This window comes from Zosterops lateralis (genome assembly GCF_965231275.1).
Source record: "Zosterops lateralis genome assembly, chromosome: Z".
Classification (NCBI taxonomy): domain Eukaryota; kingdom Metazoa; phylum Chordata; class Aves; order Passeriformes; family Zosteropidae; genus Zosterops; species Zosterops lateralis.
Genome location: NC_139800.1, coordinates 82460013 through 82480649, shown reverse-complemented (window position 1 = coordinate 82480649; position 20637 = coordinate 82460013). Strand labels below are relative to the sequence as shown.

The following is a 20637-nucleotide window of genomic DNA, read 5'->3' as shown; positions in this document are numbered from 1 at the left end:
TTCAGTCACTGCAGCAGCAAAACAGAGTTTTCATGAACACTCCAGAAAAAAAAAAAAAAAATCCAATAATGTAACCTCTGGTAAAGTCTGCAAAAGCCCTGAAGGACAAGGCAGTCAGATCAATATTAGTTTATTTTAACTGCTGTGCAGTATGAAGAGATGAGGCTGATCATCTGATGGGTTTTATTACCTGTCGGAGAGATAAGCCCTGGTGATAAGAGGCCTGGAACTCCGTGGGGCAGCAGCCGTGCATTTTCCTGGATCGCCACTCCCAGGGAGCGCTTGGGGGGCCTTCCTGGGCGGGAGCTGCTGGGACAAGAGCACAGATAAAAACAAGGTTTTCTTCCTGAAACATCTGCCCACCACACAGCCATCAATGTGTATAAAATACGCGAACCATACTAGAAATTCTTGCCTGGGGTAAAAAAAAAAAAAAAAAAAAAAAAAAAAATCACTTTGATTAGACACGGAAGAACTGCGCAGGTTTCACGTGAGCCAGCAGTAAGGTTTTCCATTATGCAAGGCTCCCGTGACCTCACAGGCACCTGGTGGAGAGGGTTTACAGCAGTGACTGCTCCAAAGTCTCTGCTGTGCACCTGAAACACAGAAAATTACGGTGTGTGATGCCCGAAGATGAGGAGCTGCAACACTGAATGCAACATCACCTCAAACCCTGCTCTGGACCATGGCAAGTACCTGCCTCCTTCTGAAGGGCAGCATTAACTCTCATAGATTAAACCAAGTGTTAGCCCAACCTGCCAAAAAAACCTCACCAGTTTATGAACTATGGCTGCAGATTTTAATCCAGAATGTCAGAGATCCCTTCATGGAGTGGTTCTATTGAACTTTTGTTCTCAGCTATCACCTTCACCCCCCACATCAGTGTGTGTACATGTCCCCATCCTCCACTGCCATCATAACACAGATTTACAGGCCAAAAAACCATTTGAACTGACTCTTCCTCAAGCCATCTAATAAAAATGCAACCTCCTCATGTTTGGAAAAGTATTGCTGCTTCTCTTCGGTCATAACAGATTTTATTCTGTTGAATAATAGAGCTTTTGACAACATAGAGTGAAACACTGTATAAAATAACTAAGCTGCAACAATGAATGAGGTTTGAATAGAAAGCATTTCCAAAATGACTTCTAGTTCACAAAGAAATTTAAGTTAAACTTCACTCTATCAAGTTACAGTGGCAAAGCCCTCCATCAAGGCACGACAAACTCTGCATTTAAATGAAGACAACTTCCAGCAGCACTCCACAGAGGCACCATTAACCTGTTCATTTTTCACAACGTGCTAGTGTTATTTTGTTTTACTGTACATCAAAGTAGCACAAAATCATTTTTTTGGTTTATTATTTTATCTCTACAAAACCATTCCCCTCTCGTTTTAGCTTCGGGTTTGTCCATTTTGAATTTCATTTTATTCAGTATTTTTTCCATTTTTCTTTTTGATGCTTTCAGTTGTTTATCATACCATGATGGCTCTGCAGTAAAGCTTGCTACAAGAACCACTGGGCTATAATAAAGCAAACCTAAAATAAGAGCATTTGATTTCCAGAGGAAATCTGATGCACACATGCATTCTCCATTAAAATCACCTGCTGAAATCATCCCCTGCACAACAAAATTGTCTAAGAGACAACATTAGGTTGATACGTGGGGGTTTGGAACAAACAGGAATCGTTGTTCTTTTGAATTACAGGAGCCAGGAGCCTGTAATCCACAGGCATGTGTAAGTGCTTAGCTGGCACTTACTGTCTCTGAAAAAACCCTACAAACCAGCTAAAATTAGCAGCTTTCTCCAGCGGAAGAGCTTGATCAACAAAACAAAACAAAACAAAACGTTTTCTTCCCAAGCTCAAACACTAACAAATTTTTTGCAGAAAACTCCATATGCTGAAAAACCACTTTCAAAATGCAACCAACGGCTTTAAAAGACTTTACAAAGAGACTTTTTAGTTGTGATTTGTGTTTGCAGAGGATGATCAGGGTGGGCTGTGGAGTTTCAGCCCTGGCTCTGCAGCTTTTGGCCTGACAGAAGCTCACGTTGATGGCTCTGAGCAGGACTCGTGGCCCACAGGTGGAGCAGGGCACAGCTTAAGGTGCTCCCACAAGTGGATGTGACACCTGTACCTGAGCACTGACCCACATGGAAAGCCCAGGAGAGGAAGGAAGAGAAGTTCACATGAAAAACTTACCCTATTCCCTCCAAGGGCCCTGCTGGCTGTTATTTATACCCTCCCTTACACAGGCAAGGGAAGTTCCCCTGGGAAAACAAAGCATGTCGTACTTTTGGGGATGGGGCTGACAGACTGAAGAGAAAGAAGTGTCTTTCTACTCTACTGAAAGCCCTATTAATAGGGTATTCCTGTAAATCCTTAACTCCTAGGGCCCAGATTCGGGGCTGACTGACACAGCTGTAGCCATGATAATTTGAAGGGAATTGTTGCCAGCTGAATCTGTTCAAATAAAACCTGAGTCCTTTGTCTCTAATTTAATCTTAGCTTTTAAATGAAAAACTGGATGCTGCTCACAGCTGACTGTGACACACCTGCAAGGACCCATTTGGGTCTGTAACGCTGATTTCTGCTGTTCTCAGTGCCCTGAGTCTTCTTCCCAGCCAAGGACAGGAATCCCAGAGCCCTCAGCACTGCAGCAGACACCTCAAAATTCCAGCTGAATTCCCTGGATATTCCCAGAGATGTGTCACCCAGTATGAATCAACACATTTAGCTTGGGAGGATACCAGAACTCACAAAAAGTGATATATCTGAGTCCAAACGCTTCCAGTTTGGGCCAGAAACAGATTTTCTGTTTCTGTTTTTCTAGCATTTCTGTTTAAACACGAAACCAGGAATTTCACGGAGAGAGGATATAGATGTTTACTCAAAGTCTTGGGGTTTTTTTAGGAAGATATATGTACAGCAGATTTAAGGTTTTTATGGGATTTACTTTCCGTTGTGAATGTAAATGTGCCATGGAATGTCACTGCTCTGTGTCTCAACACTCCCCCCAATATCCTCCCTATTGTCCCACATGATCTAGAAATCCACCAAATTTCACATTTACTATTTAAAACTTATGCAACCTCCACAATTCAGCCAAAATTGCTAATAAAAGCACTGAACAGTAAACCCAAGGCAAGCAGAATTATCATCTGGGGAGACTAAGACATAATTTTTGATTATGGAAGTATTAGCATATAAATGCTAATAGCATTTGCATATAAATATTAACTTTATTTAATATTATTGTTCATCTTTTGTCACCCTGCTCTTTTACTGCACTTTTTTTTTTCACATTTTCCTTTTCTCATTCAAGAGAGTTACATATTCAAGAAGTGTAGAAAAATCTTCTAGTTGGTAACAAAGGAGGCATAAACAGGAGCAATCACCTTCAAACAATTTTAAATGCATTTCTTTGAGAGTCTAAAATATCTACACAAATTTCGTACTTGCCACCAATTGTAAATGGAAAACTACTCAAATCTAAATTAGATATTAATTCAGTCAGAAACTCCTGGTTCATGGGTATCTTTTAAATACTTTTCAAAAAAGCAAAAATTATGGTTCCAAGTGAAGACTGGAGGTTAAATCAGAAGTACAATATTGTTTTCCATGTATAGCCTCAGGAAACTTACTCTTTTTACTAAATAAAGTCTCTACTGATTAACATTCTATCAGTATTTCTCAATCCCAAAAACTCCTTGGCTCACCAATTACTTGAAAGTGAGGATGAATGGAGGTTTTGAGTTTTTACCTGCATTTGCTCCATTATAAAGTTATTCTTGTTGTCCTCTCAACCCCATCCCCCCAAAATCACTAACTCTTGAGAGAGAAAAATGAACTAATCTGAATGCTTTTCATTTTTTTGAATTTTGGTTGAAATTAAATTTGTCAGAAAATAAATTACATTTTGAGCAGTGTATTTGACAGTTGAAGTTTATATAGTAAAACTGTGAGAAATTGTTCATTAATGTCTCTTTTCTTCTTTATTTTCCACTCCTGTTGAGAGCTAATTTTATTATTTTTTCTCTCAAAGTTTTATATATTCCCTTGATATCACAAGGATTTTTAATTTGAATCAATACATGAAATAAGGTTTTGTTTTTGTGATTTTCTTTAAGTTACTGATCAGCTCCATCTTTTGTAACTCTATTTTATGCTCATTCCAGACAACCGTATTTCATAAAATCCGCAAATTCATCACTGCTTTGTAAAATGTAATTAATCAGTGGAAACAGCCAGCACATCACTGCTGATGTATGATAGTGCTCTACTTTTGTGCTTTTAAATATAGAAGATTTACTAGAATCAGAAGAGCATTTGCATATTAATCAAGACAAATAAACATGTGGTGATTTAACTAGGAAACTGTTATTTGGATGACAATTTAATCAGCACAGGTTGAAAGGTCCATCACTGCAGCATCCTGTTTCTGCTAAAATATTGATTGCGCTACTGATTTCAGTAATGCCTTATTTTACAGGGCACAAATAACCATGTAATTACTCTTTAATTGAATGGTAATTGCTTGCTGGCAATTATTTGTTAAGTTTTGGAGTGTAATTACTAGGTTATTTGTGTTTTGTGAAATAAAATGTTATGTATTAATAGCCCAAAATATTTTCTGTATGAATGGTCTGCCAGAACTAGGAAAGTTAGTTATGATGGCAGGAGCTTGACAAATAACACTACAGCACTAAAACTATTATTTAAAGGATCAGATGAACCTTTGAATGCTTTCCCTTTACAAAATTAACATTAGATGTAACATTTGTAAGATAAATGGAGGAATACTGTACCACAGAAGCATGATTTCCTCTGGGGTCTAGTCCACCATTTAGCATAATTTATCCTGATGTTTTGCTTTTCATTCTCTGAGCTTCTTTAGACGAACTGAAATAGCATCCCACCCTCTGGAGAGCAAAGAATAAACCAAGTAGAAATATATTTCAACAGTACTTCATATTTCTGCAAGTGAAGTGGATTACCAGCAGCACATTATCTTAGCAGCCTATAAACTCTGTAGCCTTGGCAGCTCGCTAGATAACAAGGGAAAGCATTATGTTTTGCAGTGTCAATGAGATATGACACTTTCTGTGATATGTTTATTCCAAGCTGTGATAGATGAGGTACCCAATACTTTGATCGTTAAGATTTGAATTTTACTTCTACACTTCTTCATTTTTGTCATCAAGTATTTATGAATTGGCAGGAGGCAGCCTCGCCAGGACTGCTGATTTTGGGTTTTTTTCAAAAGAGATCCAGTTAATAAATTAATTATTGATTTCATGAGGCTGGAGCTATTTGGTACAAAAATATGCTAGACCTGTGATTTAAGAAGCTCTCATATGTATCACAGATTTCTTCAACAGTAAGGTATTTTATTAGGCTTAAAGGAGAAATACTGAAGTACTGTATGACACACTGTGTAAATTGCCCTGCTAATAGTGTATAATAGTAAATAAAAAAGAAAAGCACAATAAAAATAATACTTTCAAAAGATAAATAAAACATACATACACCCTCAATCTTAGTTACTTTGCTGAAACTGGCATAAGAACCAGAAATTAAAATTTTTCATCTCTTCAAAGATCATGAAATACCCCCTAGTGATTGTGAAAGGTACTTTTTGAAGTATTTACCAATAAATGTAACATCCCGATGAGTTAAAACCCTTCCCTGTTACCTTCAGATTTTTAGTTGTAGCAGGGACTTAAAATAATCTCCTGGCTTTGGCATTTATTACAAGGTTTCAAAGATGCCAGCGGTAGTTAAACTCTGCCTGACCTCTCAGTGTTTAAGGAGAGAAGCAAACCCTGACCCTGCAGCAACCTGATTCTGTCTCCTCTCGGCGCTGGCAAACTGATCACTTGTCTGGCCATGGCAGGACATTGGATCACCAGCCACATCAAAGGCAACAGGAGCCAATTCAGCAGCAGGGAGAAAGTCATCCGTGCAAAAGGGGCAATTAACATTAATCATAGATGAAGCTGTTGGATCAGGAGAACCTGGTGCCCATGGCAACGCTGGGGGCAGTGCCCACACCAGCGCCAGGAGAGCCCAGGCACAGCTCACCTGCCAGGGGATGCAGGACATGTGCAGAAAAGAGGCTCTGACACTCCAAAACATCATCTCCCCATCCAACTCTCCAGGGAATTTCAGCTGGGAATGTCCTCAGAGAAAACGTCAGTGGGAGTTTGTTCCAAAGCATCACAAACCTGAACTTTCTCATTGTGATTGGTGCTACTGCTAGAAAAAAACCCCACTCCTTAACAGCACTGAACTGTTCAGAGCTTCGGAGTCCTGTGGAATATTAGAACTTCATAACTTTACCCTTAAGAATGGAATGTAGCACATTATCACTGTGTTCATCTGAAAAAAATCTCAATTAGTGAAAATCCAGTACTTATTTAAAATTTTACTTGGGGTCCACAGTCAGAGAAATTGTCACCAATTGTCATTGGTTCTTACTTAACAAAGTCTAATTGTTTATTTCTGAAATTAGGTGTTACAAAGTCTAAAACCAAAAAAACAGCTTTTTGGTTCATTGAGATTATAAATTTAAGTAACTCTCTAACTACTTTTGAGTGTGCCTGCAGATGTAACAGCACCTCAACATTCCTGTTTTTATTTTTTTCCTGTCAAATACGACCACAGGAAAAAGGGGGATAACTCACCAAATTTCCGAATTAGGGAGATTCATGGCTGCAGACAAGCTGGAGGCTGGTCCATGTTCCACACTGCCCCAGCTCTGTTTAAGGGTGTGGCAGTGAGGAAACTGGAAGTGTGACTCCAGCAGATGAAGGCATACACATAGAAATTTAACAACTGCATGAAGTTAGTAACTGTGGCAGTGGAGGTGCACTGGCACAGATAAAACACAGTGCATTCAGCTATGGATCACAGCCAGTGGGACAAAGTTCCTGCTGCTGTGTCTTCATTCCCATTGTTCCCCCTCTGCCTAGACCAAACCTTGCAGGAGGGGGCCTGTCCAGGCTGGAATCCTGCCACTAATGACACACCCAGACCACAAATTACAGATCTGCTGTGAAAACAATGCTCCCCCACGATGTCCAGCTAAACCAAATGTAGAAATGCCAGAGACACGGCCAGGTTTATTCTGAGCCTTGCAAACCTCAGCTGAGCTGCTTGGGTGGCTCTGCTTGGATTCTGGATACAGCCAGAGCTGGGAACCCCTGCAGATTATAGCCAATATTATTACCCAATTTCCATTCTGACTGGTTTTCTTTGTTTTTTTTAATCTCGTAAAGTATCTGACTATTCGGCAGGTAGAACTAAACCAGTGAGGAGGTTTTTAGGACTTTTCCACCTGTGTGTGAAAGCTCAGCCCTGATGTGAGCAGATGACAAGACAGGCACTGGGATCAGCACGGGAACAGCACAGCTCCATCCCAACAGCTGATGCTGGCCAAGGCACAGACAGAACCACAGTACACACTCCAACCCTGTGCAAAGATATGCCAGGACACTGGGAAGCTAAAAATCTCCTTTCACGAAAGTTAATTTAGCCCCAATTCTTTTTTTAAGAATTACTTTATTTTCACACATACATCCACAAATCTTTGCACCAAAGCTTTCCAAGCAGGGAATCACCATCTATTATAAACACTCATGTCATGTGTCTGAATTGTATCAGACCCTTCAAAGCTTCATGTTTGACCTGCATCTGAATTCAACACCAATTTACAGGAATGTATGACAATAAAAAGGTTTTGAAATATTGCTGGTTTCCACTAAGCTGTACCTCAGTAAGTCTCAACTCAATGGAAGTTGTAAAAAATGTCACTGTTTAAGCCTACTATCTATGGAGAGAAATCCAGGAGCAAGACCTGATGTCTTTACAGCCCTGAGTATCACATAACCCAGGGGAGCTGACATTAATTCCCTAACAGGGGTGCATTGTGCTGTGGTGGTACACTGTTGTCAGAGCAATTTGCAGGCTGATGCAATGGGAAACTGCTCTTGCCTTAACTGTTTTTAATCTCTGCATTACAAGTTTTGGTGTTTTCGCAATCTTGGCAAAGGCCCTTCAAAGGCAGAAAACAGAAATTCACCTTTCGAAGAATAATAAATTCAAGAACTAGAAGCACTCCTCTGCACCTATGTCCATGCTGAAAGGAGGAATTGTTCCCAGCAACCCAAAGGAGCCTCTATGATTAGGTGATTCCGAGAAAACATCTGAGGGCTGAACTCACTACACAAAAAATACCCCTCAGTTTGCTGGTGGTCCTGAACCAGTATGAAATTGGACAGGCAGTAATATAGGGATGCAACTCCACTGCTTCACCTCTACCTTTCCAGATTTTTTTGATTTTTTTATTTTGTTGGTACTTCATTTGTTAGCTCCAGAGACAGACAAGGTTCCTATTTCTACTGCAAACATACAGTAGAAGGATTTTTCAAACAACAAAGCATAAACCTTCAGAAATATGAGAAAATAAAAGGGCAAAAGGAAATTTTTGGCAAAATTCACATTAAATTTTGTCTATAAAACCTTCATGTTTTGAAAAGATGCCAATATGAATACATAAAACCATAGAGGTATTATCAGTTAAGTGAGATTTAACCTACAGGAACGTAGAAATTTTCCCTGTTTTGTGGATGGTATGCACACAGAGAAACTTTACCTGATGGGAACTCCATAATAGCAGATAATTGGAATGACTGTGAAAGCAAAGCCCACTGAATTCTGATTCTGAATGTGATCAGCCCCAGCTGACAGTGAGAGGTGCCTCAGCAAGGATCTGTAACTCTAATCTCAGCTGGGATCACAAAGATCCCAGTTTATGGTATCTCATTCCTCTCCCCACTGGGTTTCATTCCCTCCCCTAAGAGATTACAGCATCACTCCCTTCTTGATAATATTCCCCCTGCTCCACCAGTCAGGTTTAACCTTTCCCCCACAGGGTGGTGTAACAGATATAGGGAATAATTATTCTCAGTTCATCATAAGCCCCAATTATTATTTGTTTTTCTGTGCTTTTCTGACCAAAAGCTTGTCTGCTTTTTCTTGGACAGCTACACTATGGAACTCTTCTCACCACAGTCACAGATCATTTTCCACTGAGAAACAGTGTCATTTTACAAATGTGTCTCTCTTATACAATTAAGAAAAACTGGAAGAAGCCAGCTACAGAAAAAGCAGCTCAGACTACTGAAAAGCAGCACGAGTTATTCCTAAATTCAGGGATCTCCTGAACTCAAATATATCCTGGAGTAGATACGACAGCTGAGCTGACAAGTCACATCTGCTGCTGAAGTCTTTTAGAAAGACTCCCCTTCAGACCCAAGGGTTTGACTCTCCCAAAAACTCTGTATTGTAACCTCCTGGCACCACCCACCTCTGGGCAAACGCATGGACTGCCACAGAATCCCACTCACATGTCACACACACAACTCCTGCTCCTCGCTCAAGAGGTTGTTTTAAAAGCTGCTGAAAAGGACTGAAAGAATTCAAGTGAAAGAGTGTTTGTAACCAGATTTCCTGGAGATAAATGAAAGACATACGTTTCCATGGCGGCCAGTCCACTAAATTTTGCAAGCATAAATATTTACCTAGGACTGGGAGGTGGGGAAATCAGGAGAAAAAACTCCATCTAGACCCTTCAAAGTTTAAATACTGTAACACAGAGGTCATTATTTATAACTAGAAATAGAGAACATGCCTTTTCTATGTATATTTCTATCATGTTATTCATCCCTTCCATATGCATTCTATTATTACCATTCTCACACCAGAAAATAATTTCTATGTCACTTGCTCACTGTATGCATTCATTTTCTTTAGGCTTTCTTGTGGTTATTGATTTCCTGCTTTGTTGAAGTGCTTTGTTTCTTTCGCAGCAGGCTATCCATTTTAAAACAGTTGTTCAACAAATAAAAAAAAATTTGTTCTAAAATTAAATTAGTTTTATCTTCCTTTATTTTCATCTGAGTTAAATGCAAGTGACACACTTCCCCTAAAAATAAAAAGGGAATACTTAATGTCTCCCAGCACGCAAACAAGTAAATAAGAAAAATTTTTCTTTTCTAATAAGACTTATTTATTTTTATGATTGGAAACATGAAAGAAAAAGTGTATCATAAATAAAGCCTCTTTTGTACTCTTATATTGTAATCACTGCTGCGGCCAGTGGTTTAACGTCAACAAAAGAGGATTATGTGGTCCAGAGCCAAATTCATTTAAGTCTTATCTTTCTATGCTGAAAGTTGTTAAAAGAATCCTTTTTTTCTTTCTATGCAAGAGGGCTCATGCTCTAACATGGCAAAGTCTTCTGTCCTCTCCCACCAGACCTGTACAAGATACTCAGATTTTATACAACAAGGAATACAACTACTATTTAATCCACTGCAAAACCAAGGGAAACAGACTGTTTGCAGAAGGTGACACCTGTGGCATGTGCAGCATTTTGTTCGGATGCCATTTGTTCGACAGGGGCGAATTCCAGAGTTCTGTGCTCCTTTTCTCCCTCAATCTGCCAATGTCCTTACTAAATAACTTCCGTGAACTGCAGGGGGAAAAAAAGTAAGGGAAGTAGGGAACCAGACAGATACTCTGTGATATGATATTATAATATAGTATAGTATATTTTTATCATATCATATATTAAGGCAGAATTCCTGTCATATTTCATGCTAAAAGCATATTATCAAATGCCAATTATTTGGGTACCAGAAGCCCTTCTACATTTTCTTTCTCTATGTGCTGTTAACAGACCCTGGTTGAATGGCAGGAATTTGCTGTTCTACACCATCTTCCTCACCACTGTGTCTGTAATGAAAAACCTTGCCTACTACTGGTCAGGCATGGGAATTATTCCCAAAAACAACAGGCTTCATGTTCTTGATCCAGGTATTGAAGTAAAAATTGTAAAACACCTCCCATATTGAATGCATTATTCTATTTAGGGAGTGGTATTTTCATAAAGGAAAATGTATCCAATCAGTAGGTCCAGGAGTCTTTGATACATTTAAATCAGGTAGAGATGTGGGAGCTCTCATTTCATGGTCAAATTAGCAGAAGGACAAGCAGAAGGCCAGAAGATCCAAGTGCACCTTTGGGAGGGGGCAGGCATCACCTCAAACTGATTTTGTGACAGATCAAAAACACTCAGAACTTTCTTTTCAGGCTTCAGCCACGTGAGGAGGAGAGACAAACAATGATGAACATCTGAAAGGCGTAAAGCAATGACCTGCACCCTCCCACACACCTGGGAACTCTGCACATCCAGGAATACTGGACATCTGGGAATGCTGCACACCTGGGAATGCTGCACATCTAGGAATGCTGCACACCTCATCTGTGTGCACCCAGCACTCAGTGTCATCTCTGCAGGTAATTCAGGATTGCAGGAAACAAGCACCAGCTCTGGAAACTCAATACACGACAGTGCAACACCAGAAGCTGCTGCCTATCTGTTCTCTAGGAAAAAACAACTCACACTGGAGCCAGTCCTGCTCCCATGGCCAGGAAGGCAGGACAGGGCTGTGACCAAGAGAAAGGATCAGGGCTGAGAATCCTTCCCCAACAGTATCTGTCCCACTGTCTGACTGAAGGACCTGACCTCAAACTCACTGTACTGGGTGAGGCTCCACTGACCAGGGAGAAAACAATGCTGTTTTATCATGGGAACATCCGATAATTAAACAAGTCAGTTCATTAAGATGAGTTTTTTTGTCAAGCACAGGTACACAAAAACCCAAACCCACTCACTGGAGGAAGAGCTTCCTATATCACATGCTGTGGATCCCTGAAAGATGAGAGATGACAGCCATCCCTGTTTGATATTTACCACCTTTTACAACATCAACTGTCTTCAGACCTCAGTGGTGAGCACCAGAGCTGTGTCATTTATCCTTGCAGTAAATAAAGAACAGTAATAATAATTCTAATAATAATATTAACAATAATAATAATCTAATGCACAATAATTTCATCCCTAGAGTGCAAAGTATTTCCTACAGATCGATGTCACTATAGACAGGGAAATACAGATCTTACAAGCTGGAAACCACCCTGAGCTGTAGGGAGACATCATAGTCCTGAATCCCCAGCATTTGCGACTTAGTTGTGAAATCAAACTGATCATAATTACAGTATTTGTACACTATCCCAGAGCTTGGGTCCCTCACAGTCCAAAACCATCTGCAAAGATGGTTCTTCAGAAACATTTTCAGAAGGACAAACTTCAGTGTCCAGAGATCAGCCCCTCCTAATCCTCAGCTTAGTAACTGGTGGTTCCGTTTATGATCACAGGAGGAAAAAAAGAGCTTTACACGCATGCAGCCTAACTTTTTAAAGGAAATAGGCTTTGAAAAAGTTTGCAGGATATAGGAAATGAAAAGAAAAAATGTTTTCATTCAGTTTCCTGTTTAGATGTATGGACAGATTTGACTTCAAATAGATGAGCCACACAGAAGTTTAGTTTATAAGGGTCAGATGGTAACAGTTTGTTTAATCCTAAATTTACATTAACTTACAGGAAAATTAATGATCTTAAACAGGCATCAAAGTGAGGCTGTTTTTTTCATTTCTCTAAGTTTGCTGGAGGAACAATTGTTTCCTTTATCTGTCTTCCAGAAAGTTGGTGATTGTGTTTAAGTTAAACTCTCGTTCAGCCTTCAGGCACAGCGTATTATGAGTTGTTTTGCAATGAACATCGGCCCCTTACGAGTACAAACTCTCTGACAGCTCTCTTATATTCTTGAGCTTACTCGAGCATTTCACAAAACCACTCTTCACAACTGCACACATTATAATTTACACATTAAACCAGCAGGTTTTCACCTCAGGTCTGTTGCCAAGAATAATCCTTCAAAACTCTTTTATCTTTTTGTAAGAACATAATTATGAATGTGCAATTAACAGCCAAAGAAAGGTCTTAAGAAAACTCTTAGAGCAATATTGCCTGTTTTAATGCCTCAGCCAGATGGTGGTTTAAAGAAAGCAATTTTAAAAAAATAAATAAAAAAGTCACATTTTTCAGTCGGCAACGATATGTCAAAGTGTAAAATTTGAGATATTAAAGCCGCAGTGCTATGGGTCTGTCTAATCACCAGAAGTGCTCTTAATTCTTTTGTTTTGCTGCTGGACAGACCAAGCAGTTGTAAACATCATTACTGATATGCATCAGTACAAAAGCACAGGGACCAGAGGCAAAAAGAATTATTTGTTGCATTTTTTCCGTGCATGGAGCCCATCCAGTGACTGATTTTCCCCAAGGATGAATAATATGCTCATTTTTGTCTTTTGTTACAACTTGAATTTGTACAGTCTAATCCTGAAGTCTTTTCCTCTAAAAATACAGGTGCTTCCCTTTTACTAATTAAACATGAGTACTGGGTAATTGTTGACATTCTCACGTTGGAATAATCACCTTGGACTAAATGGGTGACAGAAATTCCAGCTTAGCCTTATTCCAGATAACACTCAGATATTTTTTAAAGCTGCAGAGAAACGACAGAAGAAGACTCTCCCATTTGAAAACAAGCCAGCTGCATTATTTTACAGCCAGGCCATAGTGCCATAAAATATCTGCTTGGAACTAATTAACTTAGGAGAATTATCAAATACATCACACAGTAAACTGACTGATTTGACAATAAATTCAACTGCTTAACTGAATTCTACAGTGATGGACATCTGGCCTACTCTTCTTCAGATAATTCAATGTGTAACACTATTAACAATTTCTTTCATTTTAGATAAACATTTCTTTTCTTGAAATTTAAGAGCTTCAGACTGTTGAGGTTTTTTTGAAAAACTCAGAAGAGAAATCTCCTCAGTGGTTTGAGATGAAGGAAATATTTTGGCATTATCAGAGATACAGAACACCAAATCAGACTTGCACTATTTCAAGAGATGGATAAAGACAGATCAATATGAACAAATAAAATGGCAAAAAGCCTTTAACTGTACCAATGTGCCACATCATATTGCAATTCCCTGTTGGAATACAGGGAATTGCTGCAGGGCAGAGTCTGGAGCACAGTCACAACCTGCGGGCCCCCCATACTTCTGGGGGGTTGTTATCATTTCCTTCACAATAATCCCACAGAATTTATTGCTCAGCATTATTTGGGTAATCCTTAAAGCCCAAAGTAAAGACACTTAAATAACTACAACCAGAAACTTCACCTAGCACGGCACTGAAATGAGGGGGCAGCTTCAGTTCTGTATCAACAATACATTAAAACAGTCCCATTACCTCAGTGCAAAATTTCCAGCTGTTGAAGTAATTGTTTTTAAGGATTATTTTTAACTAATAATTTTCCTTTTTATTAAAAAACAAATAAAAGTCAAAACTTGAGTTTAAGCAACGCAATTAGTTTCCAGGTCATTGACTTGTTTTCCCTTAATTTTAAAAAAAGCTTTTAGTGAAAAAAACACTTTGAAGGAGCAAAGATAAGGAAGCATGAAAATCTGTTCTGTGTTCATTTCCAGTCTAGGTAGGTCCAGTAATTACTGACCTGGAGAAATAACTTCTGCTTCTGATAAATACTTAAACAACCATAAAAAGAAGGACCTCAGGCTGATGGCAGCACAAGGTGGTGTTGCCAATAGGCAGAATAAAATCTTTCTAGAGAGGGAGTTGCAGATTTAATTGATATATGGGGGGAAATGAAGATGCAGTACATTTAGACCCTAATTTAATGGGAAAAATCAACTAACAGAGTGCCTTAGTCTAACAGAAGACGAGTATGAATGTGAGCACTAACGCACTGAAACAACAAATTATGGTATGGAAAGGAGCTACCTTGAAAAATCAGTAATGAAGTTGTTTGGCTTTAACTCCAGTATCTTTATAAACATTTAGAAAAGCAAGCAGGGAGGTTTAAAACAGCTCAAAGAAGAGACTGCATCGACAGGAGAGGGGAAAGATTACAAAACCCTTCAGTGATATCTGAGTGAATAAAAGCAGATTAAAACTAATTCAATTTTTTCAAAAAGCAAAATTAATGAAGTGTGAACAACGACGAAAATTTAGCCCTCCAAAAGAAGCAACATCTGCAGTGTTAATATGCTGGGAGACATTTAGGTGTTATAAAAGACTGCAAATTAGGCAGATGTGATAAAACAAGGAAAATATCCAACTTTTTGCTGGGCTGCAGCCTGGAAGCATCATGTCAGGAAAGGCAGAAATTGCCCAAACTCATCTGCTCCTGCATGGATGTACCTGGAACTGCACATGGATCCCTAAACCACCTAATTACAAGGAACTTATTCCCAAGATAGAGGAAATGGAAAGCACTGCAGTCAGAATGATTAAGTTGTAAGAATGGGCTGATCTCAAACAAAATATTAAGATCTACATCACTGTATTCTGCCTGGCAAACAGCAGATGTGAAAGGAACGCTCAACATAAAACACATCTAAGCAGACCTTTGCATATACAACAAAACCAGCACAATTTGTTCACTGAAATGGTACCACAGAGATCAACTTATTTTGAATCTGAAATGGTAAAAAGGCACAGAATCCCTCAGTCCCTGTGGATTACCTGTGGGGCAGAGCTTGGACAGCAAAATAGCCACTTAAATTTCATGTTCTGCTTATGCAGCTTTGAACCCCACCAGCCTTTGCAGAGATTTCCTCACTCCACACTTCAGCATTTGGGATTATTTCCGAACATCCACAGAGGTATTTCAGGCACAGGATAGAGTTTTTGATAGAGCAGGGACATCATATGGTGCGACACCTTGGTCCCCATTCTGAGCATAACTTGAGATGCTGAAGCACTTTCAGTTTTCTCCTCCAGCCCTGCTCACTGCTGCTTCCCAGATTTAATTACACAGCTTTTCCTTAAGCAAATATTAACAACAGAACAAATTCCTCAGCTAACTGGAAAGGTTATTTTCCAGTGATACTTAGAAGAGCCCAGTTATTCCGAAGCATTATTCTACCATGACTAATTGACATTAGAAGAAGTGCAAAGTACATAGCTTGATTCTTTTTCAAATACGACAGAAGACATTGCTTTTCAAACCACATAAAATCTGCCTGGGTTGAAATTCTGCTTAGGCTGCAGTGCTCAAATCTCAAAGGAAAACGTACAAGAACATTTTTTCAGTAATTCCTTGTAAGTCCAATTTTTTCCATGAAATCTCAAAGTTTGGTGCCTGGTAAGCATGTTCTCTCTGTTTATTTACTCATTGATTTTCACTATTATTGGATGTAGATTATTGGGTGTTTTTTTCCTGGGAAAAACAAAACTAAAATAATGAAGCCTTAATATTTTTTTTCCCATTTTAATTTCTTAAAAAAATGCTTTCTTAATGAAGTAAAATAGATTTCCCCTTTAATATTGCAATGCTCATTTTTAACTTTCTAATAATGGTAACAGTGATTCTGCACAGTGTAAAATTATCTGGAATTATTAAAATTTAAATTTCTTAATAACTGTGTATTTCCATGTCAGTTCAAAACAGATTGGGTGCAGTCACATACTTGAAAGAGCATTTCCCTCCTTTTATGGACAATTTCTGCTGTCCCTGTGAATCCCTGGGCATCAATTCCAACTTTCCAGCCAAAAAATGCACAGTCAATGACTTATGTGCATTAAAGTCCAGAAAACCTCTGCCATGTATTATTAGCATTTGTGTTTTCAGTACAGACCTTCATATCTGTCACATTTCCCTAGAGTCTAAAATTTGTATTAATTGTCAGGATTCAACTGCAGATTTCCAAAGCTTGCAAAACTGGGAAAAATTAAAAACAAGAGAATCAAAATGAAGTTGTCCAGAAAAAACATGCCCTGGCCTATTCTATTTCCTACCTTTGAATTTTACCTTGATATTTAACAATTTTGTATTTGCATATTTAAATTTTCCATCAGCAGCCTTTGTATGTTTTAGAATTATTTTTAACTTAATTTTTTCAATCTCTTGATATAAAACAGCTCTTGATCATGAGCAACATAAACCAAAAAATGCTCAGAAATAAATGGCATCCACTGCCATGCTTTTATCTATACATCAATTTTTACTGGAATTTTAAAGTTTTAAAGGCTGCAGTTTTAAATGCAGCCATAATGACAAGAAACATTCATTTAATAGCAACAGGTCAACATAATTAAAAAAGGCAGTAATAAGATATTTAGCAAACATCAGTGTCCAAATGAAGATTTAAAGATGAACAGAAAAGACTCTGCCTTGATATATTCTCCCAGATCCACCCATGTCAGGGAGATATTGTGAAATATAAAAGGCCCACATGAGTGCAAGAAAGTGGTCACCTATAGAAAAGTTCTGCCTACAAAAAAACCCACAGTAAAAACATATTAAAAAAGGCTTAGACTTAAGAGACTGCCCCACTCAAAGAGACTATTTCTCAAACTCCTAGTGCACTTCTGGTCCCAATTTTGGTGATGGGTTTTCCTCTGCATATTTTTTGTTGCTCTTTGACCCAGAAGTGTCTCCTTGCTGAACCTCAATCTCCTCCTGGTGTATCCACCCTACAACCCCACTTCGAGAAATTCTTAGTCCTTGCTCTTCACAGTAACAAAGCACAGTATCTCAGGACTTTATTTACTTTTTGGCATTGAAAAATACTGCCATTACAGCATTTGTAAGTTTGTTTTTTCATGTGCTATCATGTTTTATGCAGCAGCCAACACTTTGAGTGGGGAGCTCCAATCCTGATTAACCAACCACCTCCCAACTACGGGCACAGGAACCCGGCAGAAACAACTCACCATGGCTGTGGTTAAGGACTTGCACCAAAAAAAACCTGAAAAAGACAGCCTAATTTGTCTGTTGTATTCACCTGACTGACCTATTTTGCAACTGTATTACATTAGGAGCAAACACTTATATTAAGACAGATTAAAAATGAAATTGCTTGCAACCAAAAAACCTGTGAAATACAAGGTTCAAAATCCATTTCCTTCCACATTTACATTTTTAATCAACGTCTACCCCAACTGCTCCGTATTTCCCAATGATCTGCCTCTAGAATATCCTCCAAAGTTTCTGCTCTTGGCCTCACACCTACCAAATCTCTCCTACAGCCTCAAGTCTGTTCTCCCACCACTGGGAAATTTCTCATCCCTGCTACTGTCCCTGGGCAAGTATTATGGTATCAAACATATATAGAAAGTAAAGAATGACCCAGAACATCAGAAGAAATGAAGCTTCTGACCCTTCCTCTCACTGCTTCGCCCTGGATAGAAGAGTCAGCTCTGACACCTTCACACCATTCCCAGAAGTTCTCCCAGATGAGAGCTGATGGAAAATGGGAGACCTTTGCTCTGCCCCTGAAAAAGGAGCAAGGACTTGCACAGAGGGTGGGGCAGGTGACAATTCAAACACCCCAAAGAGAGAGCTGGAACTTCACTGCAGAGGTCCAGCCCAGTGGGTGTGAGCAGGGGGAGAGATACAAATGAAAATAACTACAGAAATAATACAGAAAGGGTATCCTGGAATGGTTTGGGTTAGAAGGGACCTTTAAACACCATCCAGTCCAACCCTCAGCACTGAGCAGGGACACCTTCCACTGGATCAAGCTACTCCAAGCCCCACCCAAACTGGCCTTGAATGTTTTCAGGAATGTGGCATTTATCATCTCTCTGGGCACCCTGTGCCAGTGTTTCCTCATTAACAACCTCCTTGTTTATATGAAAGGTTATCATGAAGTGGTAACACAGTTCCTTTTTTTTTTCCTATATAAAATTGCAGAATCATTTTGATTGAATAAACCTTGAAGACCATCAAGTCCAAGTGCTCACCCAGCACTGCCAAGGCCACCATTAACTGATTGAGCTGGAGAAAGTATTTTGCTAAGCTTAACTGCATCTTCGTAAAAAGAATTTTAAGACTATGGCACAATCCAGGTCTAACTGTGAATTTTTACGTATACTTAAACTCCAAGCAGAAATATCTTCTTGCCTTCTTATCTCTTCTTCCCATCACACTGGTTTTGCTTCTTCCAGACTGCTAAGCCATGTCCAGCAAAACACCAAAATATGCACTTGGTCAACATTCCCCGTGGTTCTGCTGACCCAGCTTGTTCCAACTTAACCACTGCTCCTGTCATCTGCTGGTTCCAGGGCAGGATAACCTGCTCCTCCTGATGCCTTAAGTTTCAGCTTCCATGTATTTCAGATCCTGTGCTGCCCAGGGGCGCAGTTCTGAGCTTCATATTCAGTGCCAGTCAGTCTCCTCACAGAGCAGGGACACAAAACAAATCCTTTTCCTGCTCAACACCAAGGACAACTTTCAGGCCCAAAAGCACAAACAAGGGTGGCTGGAGGGAGGAACAAGCAGGAGATGGGACCTCACAACCTGAAGCTGAAATCGGACAATTAAACCCCAATATTCAAATGGACCAAAACTTATAAAAATGTAAGACTTCATGACCATTTGTCCATTTTGTGACCACTTTGGATCCACCTTGGGTGTAGCCCTGGTCAGGCTCTTGTCCTGTCCAAGGTGGATCCTGGAGGCCTTTCAGTAAATCCCTACTTTATTCTCTTAGGTGTGTCCAGTCTCTATTTCAAGTCCCAGCCTTCCCAAGGTATCCCTTCCAGGAGCCAGGGAATTAGACACCCACTGTTTATACTCTAGTACCTCAAAGTGCTCTGCCCATGCAGATAATCTCCTGCAGCTGCCACACACTGGCTGAGGGAGCCAAGCTGGATTCAGCTCTCACCACCCTAGCAGAAACAATCAACTCATCACATCTGGGGTAACAACTACAGCAACAGTAACTATTAAAGTTAAAACCACTAAAATACAAAAACTTGTTTTCAGAAGTTTAAGGTACTTTCTGAATGTGAAACACTGAACATATATAGCAGCTTTAACTTGGATGCTTACCCATTTCAAACATAAAGAAACAAGTGAACCAGCAGCACTAATTATTTAAGCTCAAACAAGTGTCATGGAACTTTGATTTTATTATTATTATCATAGGATTTATCTAATAGTCCCTGAAAAATACGCACCCAAGACTTATATATGAGCCTTCTGTCCAATGATAATTAGAAAATATAGTAAACAATGTATTTAAAATTTGGATTTTTGTCCCCTCCTAAACTCTCATAAAGACAAGCAGCCAAAAAACTGAGTAAGTCAGGGTGCCTTTGAAGATATTTAATTAAAATCTAATCCCACATTCTTAAGGGTTCACATAAATTAAGCTGTCATTCAGGAGATTTATGCATTCCCATTTGCATATTGCATACAATTCATCAATTACTGGTGTTTGAAGGCAGCGCCGTTCCCGGGGAGCGCCGCTGCCAACGGGGCCCGCGGGCCCGGGGACAGCCACCTCCATATGGCTGATCCTGCTCTGCCTACCGGCCATCCCCAGCCCCTCACACGCCTCCCCTCGGCAGGATGGATCCTGCCTAGCTCAATCCAACAGCTGGACACCAACGTCTGGGGAGTCCTGGAGCAACACACCCAGAGCTGACGTTCCTTGTGCCATGGAACGCTCCTGAGACTCCTCCTGGTTCTGCTGGAGGCAGCCAGGCCCCTCTCTCCCTCTATCCCTCTCTCCTGGATTTTCTCAAATAAAATCACAGAACCACACAATCACATTTATTTAGATCCATCAAGTCCAACAGTTCCCCCAGCTTCCCCCAGAAGTTTCAGCTTCCATGT

General features: G+C 39.6%; 1 protein-coding gene across 3 annotated transcripts in view; it reads right to left on the bottom strand.

The window, feature by feature from the left end:
* LOC310922957 (dachshund homolog 2-like) overlaps window positions 1-20637 on the bottom strand; it is a gene marked incomplete at its 5' end in the record, with an annotated part of 246143 nt that overhangs the window by 124060 nt on the left and 101446 nt on the right. For all 3 annotated transcript variants that reach the window (XM_083883985.1, XM_083883983.1, XM_083883984.1), the window contains one exon: window positions 191-306. In XM_083883985.1, coding sequence (XP_083740111.1) covers window positions 191-306 — 116 coding nt within the window. The remainder of the gene's footprint in view (window positions 1-190; window positions 307-20637) is intronic.